This window comes from Hippocampus bargibanti, linkage group LG05 (genome assembly GCF_051943395.1).
Source record: "Hippocampus bargibanti isolate YZ-2025 linkage group LG05, ASM5194339v1, whole genome shotgun sequence".
In the NCBI taxonomy this organism is placed as follows: Eukaryota; Metazoa; Chordata; class Actinopteri; order Syngnathiformes; family Syngnathidae; genus Hippocampus; species Hippocampus bargibanti.
In genome coordinates this window covers 18165273-18179378 of record NC_142738.1, presented here as the reverse complement: position 1 = coordinate 18179378, position 14106 = coordinate 18165273, and the positions used below count along the sequence as shown (strand labels likewise).

At 41.2% G+C, this 14106-nt stretch overlaps 1 protein-coding gene across 4 annotated transcripts in view; it reads left to right on the top strand.

Moving 5' to 3' along the window:
• The window catches only part of cecr2 (CECR2 histone acetyl-lysine reader), a 45853-nt gene that overhangs the window by 16351 nt on the left and 15396 nt on the right, over nucleotides 1–14106 (top strand). Inside the window, exons 1-7 of one of the 4 annotated variants that reach the window (XM_088997069.1) lie at nucleotides 3755–3838; nucleotides 6924–7099; nucleotides 7817–8000; nucleotides 9513–9640; nucleotides 9757–9840; nucleotides 10072–10130; nucleotides 10214–10374. In XM_088997069.1, coding sequence (XP_088853195.1) covers nucleotides 9597–9640; nucleotides 9757–9840; nucleotides 10072–10130; nucleotides 10214–10374 — 348 coding nt within the window. In that variant the 5' untranslated portion in view covers nucleotides 3755–3838; nucleotides 6924–7099; nucleotides 7817–8000; nucleotides 9513–9596. Of the gene's footprint in view, nucleotides 1–3743; nucleotides 3839–6923; nucleotides 7100–7238; nucleotides 7291–7816; nucleotides 8001–9512; nucleotides 9641–9756; nucleotides 9841–10071; nucleotides 10131–10213; nucleotides 10375–14106 lie in introns of those variants that run through there. The other 3 variants (XM_088997068.1, XM_088997067.1, XM_088997070.1) reach the window with 3 other exon arrangements.

The following is a 14106-nucleotide window of genomic DNA, read 5'->3' as shown; positions in this document are numbered from 1 at the left end:
GAAAATGCTCAATTTTTTTGCAGATTTGGGACACTTTAAGTCATTTTTATTGGTGGTTTGCATTTGACTAAAAATATCACACTGCGTGTTTTGGGTATTTTAGATGCTATAAAACGTTTTTCTGATGTCAGTTAGGAAACAAAAAAGTGATGTCGGTTGTCCTTTAAAGTAGCTAGTCTCTCGTCGCATGATCTGTAACACATGATCAAGTTATATATTCCTTTTCTTTTCACACAGAGTACACAAAAGAGATATTTTTATTACATTTTATGTTTCTCTCTATATATCTATATCCTATATATATATATATATATATATATATATATATATATATATATATATATATATATATATATATATATATATATATATATATATATATATATATATATATATATATATATATATATATCAGTGACGTGCAATCAGTGGAGGCAGGGGAGGCAGTGCCTCACCTGTCATCATGGAAAGCTGTCATGGAAATATCAAATGAAAAAATAAATTAAACAGTTATATGTATTTAGTGATTTGTACTTTAAAGTTCTTGTCCATTTAACTTCACCGTTTTAGGATTTTTTTCTAAATCGCTGAATTTTCCCATTTACCGTTCAAATACTAAGTAGAGACGAGCAGTGAGGCACCAGCCGGCTGATCCTCACTATGGATTGCGCAATCACTATGCTTACTGTGCTGGCTTGCTCTGCAGTGAGACCGCATTGCTGTCCTTCTGCATATCGCTATTAAAGCGTTCAAACACGTTTACTATACGAACTAAATTTCTACAGTTTAGCTGGTGTATATAATGTAGAGTCATTGTACATTATAAACACTGTACTCCAGTGTTTATTTTGTTTTATTTTTATCAAAACGCTGTGCGTAGGAGAGGCACACAGTTCTCCCGCCTCATGACAGGCAGGGGGCGCTTGTGATTCCAGAGATACTTCTTACTCCACGTCTGCAGAATAATAGAATTAGAGACAGAAAGCTACAGTAAACAGTTAGCAAGTAAAGTGCAACCCTGCAGTCATTTTTTCGTGTTGCTTGGCCTCACTTTCAAAATGGAGGATTACATATCTAAATTGAAAGAATTTTCTAAACTGGACTTTCAATCGAAGCAGGAGGTAATAATTAAAGGAAGACCAACACCGGAGCTAAAAGGTTTGCTTCAGACAACGGGACACAATAATCGCTCTTTTCAGGTGGACTGGTACACACGAAAAGGCTGGCTGTGTGGATGTCCAGCAAGAAACCGCCTTTTCTGCTTTTCCTGCCTTCTGTTCTCAATTCGTGACAATGTCTGGACTCAAATGGGATATTGCGACCTGAAAATTTTACAACGGAGCCTCATCAAAAAATGAGCGAAGACTCAACATCAGCATCCACAATGCTAGGGTAAAGGAGAACCGGGAGATCTCATCAATGCCACCTGCTTCCTTGCCAAACAACAGCTGGCATTTCGTGGAAATGATGAAAGTAAGGGCTCTGCTCATCGTGGCAACTATGTTGAACTATTACATGCTTTCGCTCAGAAAGATGACAGGCTAGCGAGTCATTTTGGGACATCCACTATATTTTCTAGCCTGTGATACAGAATACAGAACGATTTAATTGAAGCAGTTGGTGATGTCATTAGAAATGACATTAAAAAGGAGATCGGTGCAGCCCCATTTGTTGCTGGAGAAGTAGACGAGATTGTCATTCTCAGCACTGAAAACATACAGTCGGAACAGGACTGATCAAGGACGACTTTCTTCACTGGCAGTGATCTCCGTTGAGACAGAGAGACTTTTAAAACTGAAGAAAGATAAGGAAGGCTTCTACAAAGAAGTTATCGATGCCTTTTTTCAGAAGGAGCGGCGCATGGACTAAAGGTAACACGATAAAAACGTTTTTTTTTTTAATTATTTTTTCTATGCTACAGTTTGTATATATAAAAAATGCTGACATGAAATTTTAAACAAAATACGTTAACTGTTGCCAATCAAATGGTGAATAAACTACTCTGTAGAGTTCATATGTTTGTAAATCTGACTGATGACGTCAGTGCCTCACCAGCCATGAACCTCACCGCACGTCACTGATATATATATATATATATATATATATATATATATATATATATATATATATATATATATATATATCATCTCATTTTCCGTACCGCTTATTCCTCATTAGGGTCGCGGGGGTTGCTGGAGCCTATCTCAGCTGTCTTCGGGCACGAGGCGGGGGACACCCTGAATTGGTTGCCAGCCAATCGCAGGGCACACAAAGACATACAACAGTCACTTTCACACTTATACCTAGGGACAATTTGGAGTGATCAATCTGCCTGCCATGCATGTTTTTGGAGTGTGGGAGGAAACCGGAGGACCCGGAGAAAACCCACGCGGGTCCGGGGAGAACATGCAAACTCCACACAGGGAGGCTCGACCGGGACGCGAACCGGCGACCTCTGCACTGTGAAGCCGGTGTGCTAACCACTCGACTACCGGGCCGCCCTATATATATATATATATATATATATATATATATATATATATATATATATATATATATATATATATATATATATATATATATATAGAGAGAGAGAGAGAGAGAGAGAGAGAGAGAGAGAGAGAGAGAGAGAGAGAGAGAGAGAGAGAGAGAGAGAGAGAGAGAGAGAGACTTCACATCACAACCTTGTGGAAGCAGTCTTCATTTTAATTATTTAGTTTTTTTTTCTACCAAAGAATGTGTGCATTTGGTGGACATGGTAGATGAACAACAATAAATCCAGTGTGTCTTCATTATGTGTGTTCATTGGACTCAAAACTGTCATCAGAAAGCAAGGCATTTTCGTGAAGTAGCTCTGAGAGGACTCTTAGATGCTGGACTGCTAAGCAGAGAGATGAAAAGAATGGAGTGAAAATGCCAAATAGTTAGATTTTTTTTCCCAACCCATGGGCTGAGTCGAATATTTTCAGGCTGACTTGTTCTTTAGAAACAATCATACAAAAGAGGCTTAATGGTAACACACCTTTTGGCATTAGTCTTGTCACAACTTTCAATGTTTGTCCCACTGCGGATATGAATAGCCTGGTTTGGCTGTAGTCATGAATGTGACAGTTTAACTCATCATTCATGTGCCGTATAGATAAACTACTGACCCCACTCTATTATCTTTTAAGTCATTGATCATTTATTTGAAGAGTCATTCCATGTCAAGTCGCGTTTCCTCACCAAGGTCATAAATTTTCCTGACATTTACTCTACCTGTACATCAACTGAAAGAATTCGACATTTGAGACTCCAAACACAAAACTGTTTTTGAGTTATGGATCATCAGAACTTGAGTGGCACGGACATTTTAGGATGCAGATATTGCACACAAAATGTTGGGCCATATTTGGAGGCCATGCAAGAGCTGCAAATTGCTTTGGCTTCGTATTCTGGCCCTTTGCATCAGAATTTGCGCTTAACATCAGCCACAGACGTAATATGAGCAGGGGTGTTATTGCAATCAGAAATGTTTGGAAAAGTGGTGAATTTTCAGAACGTGTGCATTTTTGGTCCAGATAAATCAAGTGATGACCACCACCCAGTCCCCTAAACCCTACTCCCCAGGTGCCAATAAACCTTCTGAGTGTCACGTATGTGGTCCAGTTATGTATTTTATGTGTTGTTGTGTTTTTGGGGGGTATGTGTTTGTGAGCATTGCTCAGTGGTTTGCTAATTTTATGTCTTTGCTGTGTGTCAAGGAATTGGAGAAAGCGCTTTCAGAGCAGGACTTGAACTTCCTTGGGGAACTTATTGCTTGTCTGCTGCAAGGATGTTACCAGCGCACTGACATTACGTAAGTTATGAACAAATTGAAGTGATATTTATCTGTAAAGGGATTTTTGAACCACCCACCTCATTCTTGTATATTGTATTATTATCGTAAAGTTTGTTCTCTGTGATGTTGAGAAGAATGTAATTACATTACATAAAAACTGAAATTATACAAATAACATTTATCATATATATTTTTAAATATGGAAAGTGATTGGCAGGAAGTACCACACCAATGCATTTAGGTGTTACTCCATAGATGAAGGTTCTCCATCTTATTCTGTCTACTCAAGATTGGTATGTTGCATAGTGGTACCAGCAGACTGACAGAGAGTCAAGAATAAGCCAGTTCGCCACCCAGGCAACCAACATCAGTAGGACAACCTGCTTTATTGGACTGGACAGGCGCTGGCATATTGGGGGTGGCCGATCACCACTGGCCTTTCAGAGAGCTGCCCTTTTCTTCTGCACGTGTTAAACGCTCTGCCGGAGAGGGGGTAGGTGGGAGGAAGGCTTTTGGCAAGAACAAGAGACAGAATGGAAGAGTGAGATGGGGTTAGTAAAGAGGGGACCCTACAGCTGTGTGAAAAGTGCACACTGCTCTTTCAAGATAAGCCATTTTTTTCTGGTTCTCTTTCTCTATATTGCATTGCTGTCCCCCTCATCCCCATAGGCCTTGTTCTCTTTTGAGTTGGAAATAAAATGTAATGATTAATAGGCGATGCCTGAACTATACCTTTTACTGGTCCAATTTGGAAAAAGAATAGCTATTCGCAGTGAAAATATATTTCCATCAACTTAAACGTTTTACCAAAATTTGCAGGTCACTGGTGCAAATCAGGGATGGGCAACTTAAAGGACAACCGACATCACTTTTTTGTTTCTTAACTGACATCAGAAAAACGTTTTATAGCATCTAAAATACCCAAAACACGCAGTATATTTTTATTCAAATGCAAAACACCAATAAAAATGACTTAAAGTGTCCAAAATCTGCAAAAAAAATGGAGCTGCGAATTGGGCATTTTCAGAAAGTCCCGCCCCCAGTTCGTGACATCACGCCAAGACGTCTTGCATTGCTGGAGAATCCAAACAATGGCTTCAGATTCGGAGAATATGCTTTCTTGTTGCACACCCAGTTATGAATATGATTCAAATAGTTCTGAAGAGGAAAGCATACATGTTTGCAATCGATTAAATAATTTATTCCATGCCAATTTGAGGCAACATTGGGAAGAAACGATCACCAGCAAAGAGGCACAAAATGGCGACCTCCTGTGGCCACCTCCGTTTCCACAGGCTGATAAATTCCTTATATGGAGCTTGGACACCCTCTTCTGGCGGCTTTTGGGTGCAACACAAGGTTTTCAGACCAAACAGTACAGCAAAATACATTGATGTGATGGAAGGACTGCTACAATGTGTCTTTTTTTCGGTCAGTGGGCATTCCTTTAGTGACGTCACGTACGGACTCGTCACCAACTCAAAAACAAGACTTCCTGAATATTCAGCGCGAGTCTTAAAACGTAAAATATAGCTATATGCGGTGGAGTCTTTTTAAAATACGCTCAGTAGAAGTCATTTGAAGCCATTTTACAAATTATGGACACAACTTGTCCGGAGACGTCGGTTGTCCTTTAAATGACTGAGGGGACCGCAGTTATCAGTGCTATTAGTGTGTCACATTGGACAACTCACTTAGTTGCTTGATGTATGACAAAAATGCCCTTTCAAATATGTGCAACAAGTATCCTGAATGGTTACCCGTGTATTAGAAGATTTCTGGGGGGTGTTAATTTACTGTGCTGTTTCAAATCCTACAAAAATTCAATTTAAATTGTGTAATTGATCCATATTATTGAGAAGCACATATACATCAGTTAAATTGTTGTATGTACATTATTCAGCAATTGTTTTTGTTTGTGTGAATTGTTCTGTCTGTCGAGGGCAATTTTTTGATGCGTTCAGAAGCGGCCATTGGAATTGTTTTTTTGTTTTGAGAAAATTCCACCAACATGGCGGCACTTAGTCACATTGATAGTTTGAAACACAAATAACGTGAACATCTGCAGAGCATTGTCTCTTGCTCTATTTGTCTGTTCCCACCGGCAACCTCCCTCCCTCACTCACTCTCGCTCTCACTTTCTCTCGCTCTGTTTCTCTCTCGCTCTTTCTCTCTCTACCTATCTCTCTCTACCTCTCTCGCGCTCTCTCTCTCTCTCTCTTATGTGGGTAGCTTCAAATGGTGAACAGTTGAGTAAGACACTTCATTAAGGGAAGAGCAAGGAGGAGGTGGATGTGACATGTTATTTCATGCATTAAAAGAAACTTTTGTGTTTTGTTAATGCAAGAGGAAATTATTACAGAGGTACAAAAACCAAATATATCTCTTAGAGAATTAAAGGAAACACACTCTTTTAAATATACAGGTATATAGCTATGCCGTCCCGTTGAATTCCCGGCATGAAAATTCAGTGATGTATTGACTTTTGAGATGTTCGTAATTGCGATTGGTTTAAAGGAATATACTCAAACTGTCTACAAAGTCAGTACTCACCCAGAGAAGACAGTTTTCGATGTGCACAGGTACAATCGATTCTTTCATTTTACATGCTGTTCAGGGTACTCCTTCCTTGATTAGCCGATACGTTTTAAGTTAAAAATGCAGACAAATAAGTTTCTATGGCCCGAAAGTCTAAGGTGTGAAACAATCTATCAGAATTACTTTTAAGGCCATTATTAATGAAGAAGGAATCAAAAGTAAGGACAAAAATATTTTTTAATCTTTGGGACGGCACATAATGAAGGTGCATCACACGATGGTAGGTGCGAGGGGAGAAGAGAGAGAGAGAGAACTCTTTGGGAGAGCTTTTGTAAAGAGCGGCAAGATGTGACGCCATTGACCGGATGTATAAAAACGGAAGTATGAGAAAATAAAACATTAAGAAAAGAAAATGTTTAAAATGTGTTCGTGTAGCGAATTGCCTTAACAATTACCATCATGTCTCTATGGCACAAATTGAGCTTTATTCATGGAAAGAGCAGTGTGGTAGCCTGTTTTATTCTGTGCTCCTTCCATGATTTATTTCTTTATCTTCACACCTAAGGATGATGGACATACCATGTGTCTTGTTGGAATGTGGGAGGAAACCGGAGTACCCAGAGAAAACCCAAGCAGGCACGCGAAAAACATAAATTGCGCACAGGAAGACCAGAATGCTAACCAGATGCCCATGTGCCGCTGCACAGAGAGCAAAAAAGTGCCATATTAAAATGACTAAAAGTATGTATTTTGACATTTTAAGGATATTTGCAACCAAAAGATTTAAAAATGTAATGTCTCAAATAAAATAAAAAGTAGTTGTATTAAGTTCATCCTGTCTACTTGATATCTAATTTAAAACAGATTTTTTTTCTTACAGTGTATTGTAGGTCACTCTGACGAAGGCGGAAGTATATGCCGAAACATGTCAGGTATTTGAACCCCTACAATACACTGTACGAAAAGAATCTGTTTTAAAGTAAAATAAAAAGTAGTTTTCTGAAATTATGAAAGGACTATAAAGGCTTTAGCGCAGGGGTGTCCAAAGTCGGTCCTCGAGCGCCGCTGTCCTGCCTGTTTTCCAGCTGCCCTAGGAGCAACGTACCTGATTCAAATCATCAGGACCATTTTGATGCTGCTTCAGAGCCGGCTGATGAGCTGATCACCTGAATCAGGTGTGTTGCAGCCGGGTCAGATAGAAAAAAGGCAGGACAGTGGCCCTCCAGGCCTGGAGAGCTGGACATGTCTGCTTTAGTGTAATCAAAGCAATGAGGACAGTCTTGATATGTCACAAGTTTTGATAAATTCAAGGCACCATTCAGTGGGTTTTATCCTACTGTTGGACAATTTCTGTGCAGAAGACCCTATTGGTGACAGACCCTATTTTGCATAACATTAGAGTGAGCATTTTCTGAGAAAAAGAATACCAAATTGCATATTCATCATTCAGCGCTTTAGTCCCCAGGTAGTCACGAGATATCTTGAAGACATCATCAGCTACAGGTGGGAGCTAGAAGAGGGGAAGCCCAACCCACTTCGGGAGGAGCCCTTTGAAAACTTGCCCCCTCGCACTCAGGTGGAACTGCTGCACCGTCTCTGCGATTATCGCCTGGATGCTGCTGATGTCTTTGACCTATTGAAGGTACACCATAAATTCAAACGTCCTTGTTAATGCAATATGTTGTTGGGATCTGAAAAATGCCACCATGTCCAATTAACTCAATTTAAGTCAGATTGAGTGGAATATAAAATAGGTTGAGGTCATTTGTATTAAGAAAACATGGTGTGTAAGAAGCAAAATTAGATGTCTTAAAAGTTATTTATATTTGACTTTCTTAAATGTGCACGTTCGCTTGTGTTTGGATCAACTTAATCAAAAGAATTTACTAACCCCAATTCCAATTAAAAGTTGTCTAAAATGTCAATGCACTTACATTACAATCATTTTCAAATTATATTCAAACAACATTGAATCGAAGAGACTACAAAGAAAATTACATTCAATGCTCCACGCCCTCAAATGTAATAAAGGCATATTCTTACTCTTATCACCTTGTTTAACAGCACTCAGCAAGTTTTGAAGACTTGCGGATACGACTAGTATTTGTTGAAGCTTCTTCTGTGGAGTTTTTTTTATTTCATGAATGCCTTCAGTTGCCTCATTGTTGCACCTAGTACCCGCACCAAACTGTGCGGCCAGCATGCCAGGTCTCCCAAGACACACAAATACCAAAGGCCCAAGTAGCAGGGTCAGTATGGGACTGTTTTGCCACCACATTGCGACCGACGCTTCCCCAAATGGGCCATCACATTTTTCCCACTCAAAATAGTTCAGTTGCACCACAATTCCCAAGTGATATCTGATTTTCAATGGTTGATTCATATTAATTTGTCTAAATTATTGTGTGTCAGATTTGTGTTATTACAGGAACCACAAATAGTAATACTTTCATTACCAAGAGTTTGACCTCTACTTTTGTCCACGCGTGCAGATATTGACAGCCAAGGTCAAATCATTACAATATGCAATATCGTTTGTCATTTTTGAGGGATGGTCAGTATGTGGGAAAAATTCAACATGGAACAATGTCAATGTTAAGGCAATTTCCTATACAAACACATTTTAAACATCTTTTCTATTTCCTTACACATCGTTTTATTTTCTCGGACTTCCTGTCATCATGTCACTTTCTGTACGTCTTTACATCATTTTATTTTCTCTGACTTCCTGTCATGACATCACAACCTGTCCATCTTTATAAAAGCTCTCCCAAATCAGCCCCTCCCGCTTTTTTCTCTCTCCTCTCTTGGCTTTTTCCCCTCTGCATGCCCCTCGGAGTAGGCAGTTACGTTTTGTGCCGTCCTAAAGATTACAGAATCTTTTTGTTTTTACTTTTTATTCCTGCTTCATTAATAATGACCCTAACAATCAACATGGTGTCTCGTGGTGTTTTCTACTTTCATTTCTTTCATAACTTTGCTGCTGTGAAATGTAAATTTCTCCACTGCGAGACTAATAAAGGCAAATCCAATCCAATCCAATCCAATCCATACCTGCATTTCTTCAGCATTATGATCCACCACTATAAAAGGCTTAATGGACTGACTAACATCTATAATTGAGTGACGTGATAGTGCCTTTTGCTTCCACCAGGGACTGGAAGCAGACAGTCTGAGGGTAGAACCCCTTGGGCAAGATGGAAATGGAGCTCTCTACTGGTATTTTTATGGCACTCGTATGTACAAAGAAGAGGTACTCATGAAAGAAGTGAAGCAAATCAGGTAATAGACATAATTTCTTCATAACCATCCCTGTTATATTACATATTTTGTATTTGGTCATTTTGGGAGAAAGGCTTTTTAAGGATTACATTTAATTGATGCTACATCCCTGACAGTGAAAATCCCGAGTTAACATTGCCAGAGAAGAAGAAAAGAGGAAGACCACCAAAGAAAAAAAGAGCTGAAGACCCTGATCTCAGGTGAGTTTTCCATGTTGACATGTATCTAGATATGAACGAACCCAATTCCAATGAAGTTGGGCCGAGAACCCTGATCAAAAAAAGGTTGAACAATACTTGTTGGACCTAAACATTAGCTGATGAAATTATAGAATACAGATATGTGCATGTTATGATTGATTTGTACAATTACTGTTTTGATTTACTGTACTGTTTCAGCACTTGCTGTTTCATGTTTGTGTGTCTTTGTAGTGAGGCATCAAGTGAAGAGAATACAGAAAATGGACTGGATGATATACTTCCTGCTAAAGGTTATCGATACATACAGTACATTAACCGTTTTACCAACCCCAATTTGTTTATCAATTGCTTTTGTGCTTTTGGCTTCGAGTAGGTCGTAAGCGAGGCACCTGGTCCCTTGTGTGCGAAACAGAAGAACAGTGGGTTAATTTGGCAGAAAGTATAAAGGATAAGCTCTCACCCCAAGACCGCCACCTCTACCGGGTCATCAGCCAGAATTTTCTGCCTGAGATACGCAACATGATTGAACACAAGGTCAGATAGCAAAAGAATCAATACCATTACTTAATATTACAGGGTTTCACAAGGTCTTTACTCTTTGGCATTGAAATGACAATTGAATCACATCTGAAATTATGTACATGTGTGAAAAGGTCACTGTTCGAGACAAATACTTGAACAAAATGATTCATGAAAGGCATCCTTTTTTGTCTGGGGTGGGGGGGTTCCATAGACTACACAGACCGAAGAGAAGGTTTCTTCAGCCGTCATCTGACTAATAAAGACATATCCAATACAATCCAATACAATCTGTACAATTTTGAAGGTTTCGGACGTTTCGCCTCCTATCCAAGAGGCTTCGTCAGCGAACTAAAGTCTGACTGGTCGTATCCTTCATTAAACCGGTCTGGTGGGGTGAGGTTCAATTTGGATCGTTCATACAATAGCCTGCTTAGGCAAAACAGGTTAGGCAACATTCGTAATGCTGATGAGGTGATACCGGTGGGAGTGGGGGAAATAGGCCAGTCGTTAGTCAGGAATGTAGGAACAATCAGTGGGGCCACAGGGAGGGGTCCTCTGCTCCCCCCAACCTGAGAGTAGTGACCTATCATAGCTGTGTCCGGCGCCGCCATGCCTGGACATTAGGGATATATAAATAGGGCCGATACGACCAGTCAGACTTTAGTTCGCTGACGAAGCCTCTTGGATAGGAGGCGAAACGTCCGAAACCTTCAAAATTGTACAGATGACGGCTGAAGAAACCTTCTCATCGATGGACCACTCCTGTACGACTGAGAGCTTACACAGACGTACACAGACCGAATTGACTGAATAGTGTGTGTGTGTGTGTGTGTGTGTGTGTGTGTGTGTGTGTGTGTGTGTGTGTGTGTGTGTGTGTGTGTGTGTGTGTGTGTGTGTGTGCGTGCGTGTGCGTGCGTGCGTGCGTGCGTGTGTGTGTGCGTGCGTGTGTGTGTGTGTGTGTGTGTGTGTATGGGAGAGATGATATTAAAAAAAATCCTCATATCACCCCTTGGTTGGTGTCTGTCCGCCATTTTATATCTGGTCCTCTACCAGAGGCCAAGTCACGTGAGGGTTCTGCACAGTATCCCAACGATTCCCAGGACTGCGCTTTTCTGGACCCAGATATCCGATGTTGTTCCCATGAGCTGTTGCAACCACTTGGCTAGTTTAAGGGTCACTGCCCCAGTGCTCCGACCACCACAGGCACACCTGTCAACTTCACCTTCAAGGGTCTCTCCAGCTCCTCTCTGAGCCCTTAGTACTTCTCTATTTTCTTGTGTTTCTTCTTTCTGATGTCACTCGGGGCCGCTAAATCCACTCGATGTTAACTCGGGGCCGCTAAATCCACTACAACGGCTTGCTTCTGCCCTTTATCATCTTCTTCTTCTTTTCCTTTCGGCTTTTCCCTTCCGGGGTCGCCACAGCGAATCAGTATCCTCCATCTAACCTGGTTTTGTGCATCCTCTTTTCTCACACCAGCTACCTTCATGTCCTCTTTGACAACATCCATAAACCTCCTCTTTGGTCTTCCTCTCGGTCTCATGCCAGGCAGTTCAAGGCTCAGCATCCTTCTCCCGATGTAGTCACTCTCTCTCCTCTGGACATGTCCAAACCATCTCAGTCTGGCCTCTCTCACAAAGCAGTTGTCCCTCTAATGTACTCATTCATGATCATCAAAGTCAAAGTCAGCTTTATTGTCAAATATGCTAATATGCATGACATACAGCACAGATGAAATTACTGTCCTCTCGGACCCAGCATGCAAGGCACTTATAATGACTTTAACAAACATAATTAACATGAAAACGGCAATTTGCCGGGAGAGGGGATCCGCTGCGTGTTCACGCGTCGCCATCTTGGGAAAAACAAAAAAACAAAAATAATAAATAATATGACAACACAAAGACACAGAGTCATTCATTCTTCAGGACTTGCTGTACCCTCTTTGTTATGACATGAAGCAGTTCTAGATGAAAGAGGAGAGGATCAAAGCATCCATTCCAGCAGTGGATCAGGGACGTCATGGTGGAATTTGCACGTCTACTATAAGCTAAATGTTGAAAGCAAACACAAAGCTGTAGCATCCATTGACAAAAATACATTGTCCCACATCTCCTGTTCCACATAAATCTGCTTCAATTCCAAGCCGCGACAGTTCTACATACGCATCAGCGCTCTGCGCTGACGCTCCTTCTTATCGCGGGCTCGTCAAGCCATGCATCATCCAACCGCAGACTGTTCAACAGCACCGACCTTCCCGCTGAACAAAGCGGGGCTGTGAAGATGCTGCCCATTACAGGCGCAAAAAAGCACAATGGACCCAGAGCTGTCCAGCGATGACAGTCAAATGGCACCTACATTCCTCCTCAGGTTCGATTGATCTATGATCACGATATCTGGTTGGTTTGCCATTACCATCTTGTCAGTCTGGATCTGGAAATCCCGCAGGATCTTTGCTCGGTCATTCTCTACCACATTTGGAGTTTTTTTTTAATTTAAAACAGATTCTTTACTTACAGACAGTGTATTGTAGGTGTTCACATACCTGACATGTTTCAGCGTATACTTCCGCCTTCGTCAGAGTGTCCCACCTTTGGAGGTGTTTCCCATACTCCGCACAGATGTTTCGGTAGACTTTACCAGCCACCTGGTTATGGCGCTCCATTGAGGCTTTCCCTGCCAGCATCTTACACCCTGTAGTTATGTGTTTGATTGTCTCAGGTGCCTCTTTGCATAACCTACACCTTGGGTCTTGTCTGGTGTGGTATATATGTGCCTCTACGGCTCTGGAGCTCTGCCTCTGCTGTCATTTAGGCCAGCCCTCTCAGGCCACTGATATGACTTCTTGAGATCAGCTACTTCAGTTATGGTTCGGTGATACATCCCATGTAAGGGCTTTTCCTCCCATAATGGCCCCACTTCCAGCACCTTATCGTCTGTTCCCCATGGTCTGAGACATACTCTGAGTACATCATCCATTTGAGCCTTCTCTCATGTATTCATAGAGCTTGGATGTTTCATCCTGGACAGTGGCTCTCACACTCACTCGTCACCAGCTTCCTTCCCTACAGAATGTGTCCAATCTATAAATAGAAGTCCAAGATGGCGCCCAAGTAGGCAGCCGTCATCAAGTTCTCTCATGAGCCTTTCTTTTTTTGTCTTTTTTTGTCTCGTTTTTATGTTTTCTTTTGTGACTTTGTCTTGTTGTGCGTCGTGTCGAACGGATAGGGATTGTTTCTCAGCATTTTTGGTCACGACATTCATCAAGGAGTAGACTGTGTTGAGCAGTCGCGCCCTTTCGGCAGCATGAATATGACAGTACTGTTTTTGATTTGGGAGGAATGTTGGTTCCATTTGACTGTCGTTGTTGGACAGCTCTGGGGTGATTGTGCTTTTTTGCGCCTGTAATGGGAAGCATTTTCACAGCCCCGCTTTGTTCAGCGAAAAGGTCGGTGCTGTTGGATAGTCTGTGGCTGGATGGGTGCATGGCTTGAGGAGCCTGCGATAAGAAGAAAGTGTCAGATGAGAGCGCCGACGCGTATGTGGAACTGTCGTGGCTAGGAATTGAAGCGGACTTATGTGGGACAGGAGATGTGAGACAATCTTTTTTCGTCAATGGATGCTTCAGCTGCGTATTTGCTTTCAACATTTAGCTTGTACTAGATGTGCACATTCCTCCATGACGTTCCTAATCCACTGTTGAAAAGGATGCTTTGATCGTCTCCTCTTTCATCTAGAACTGCT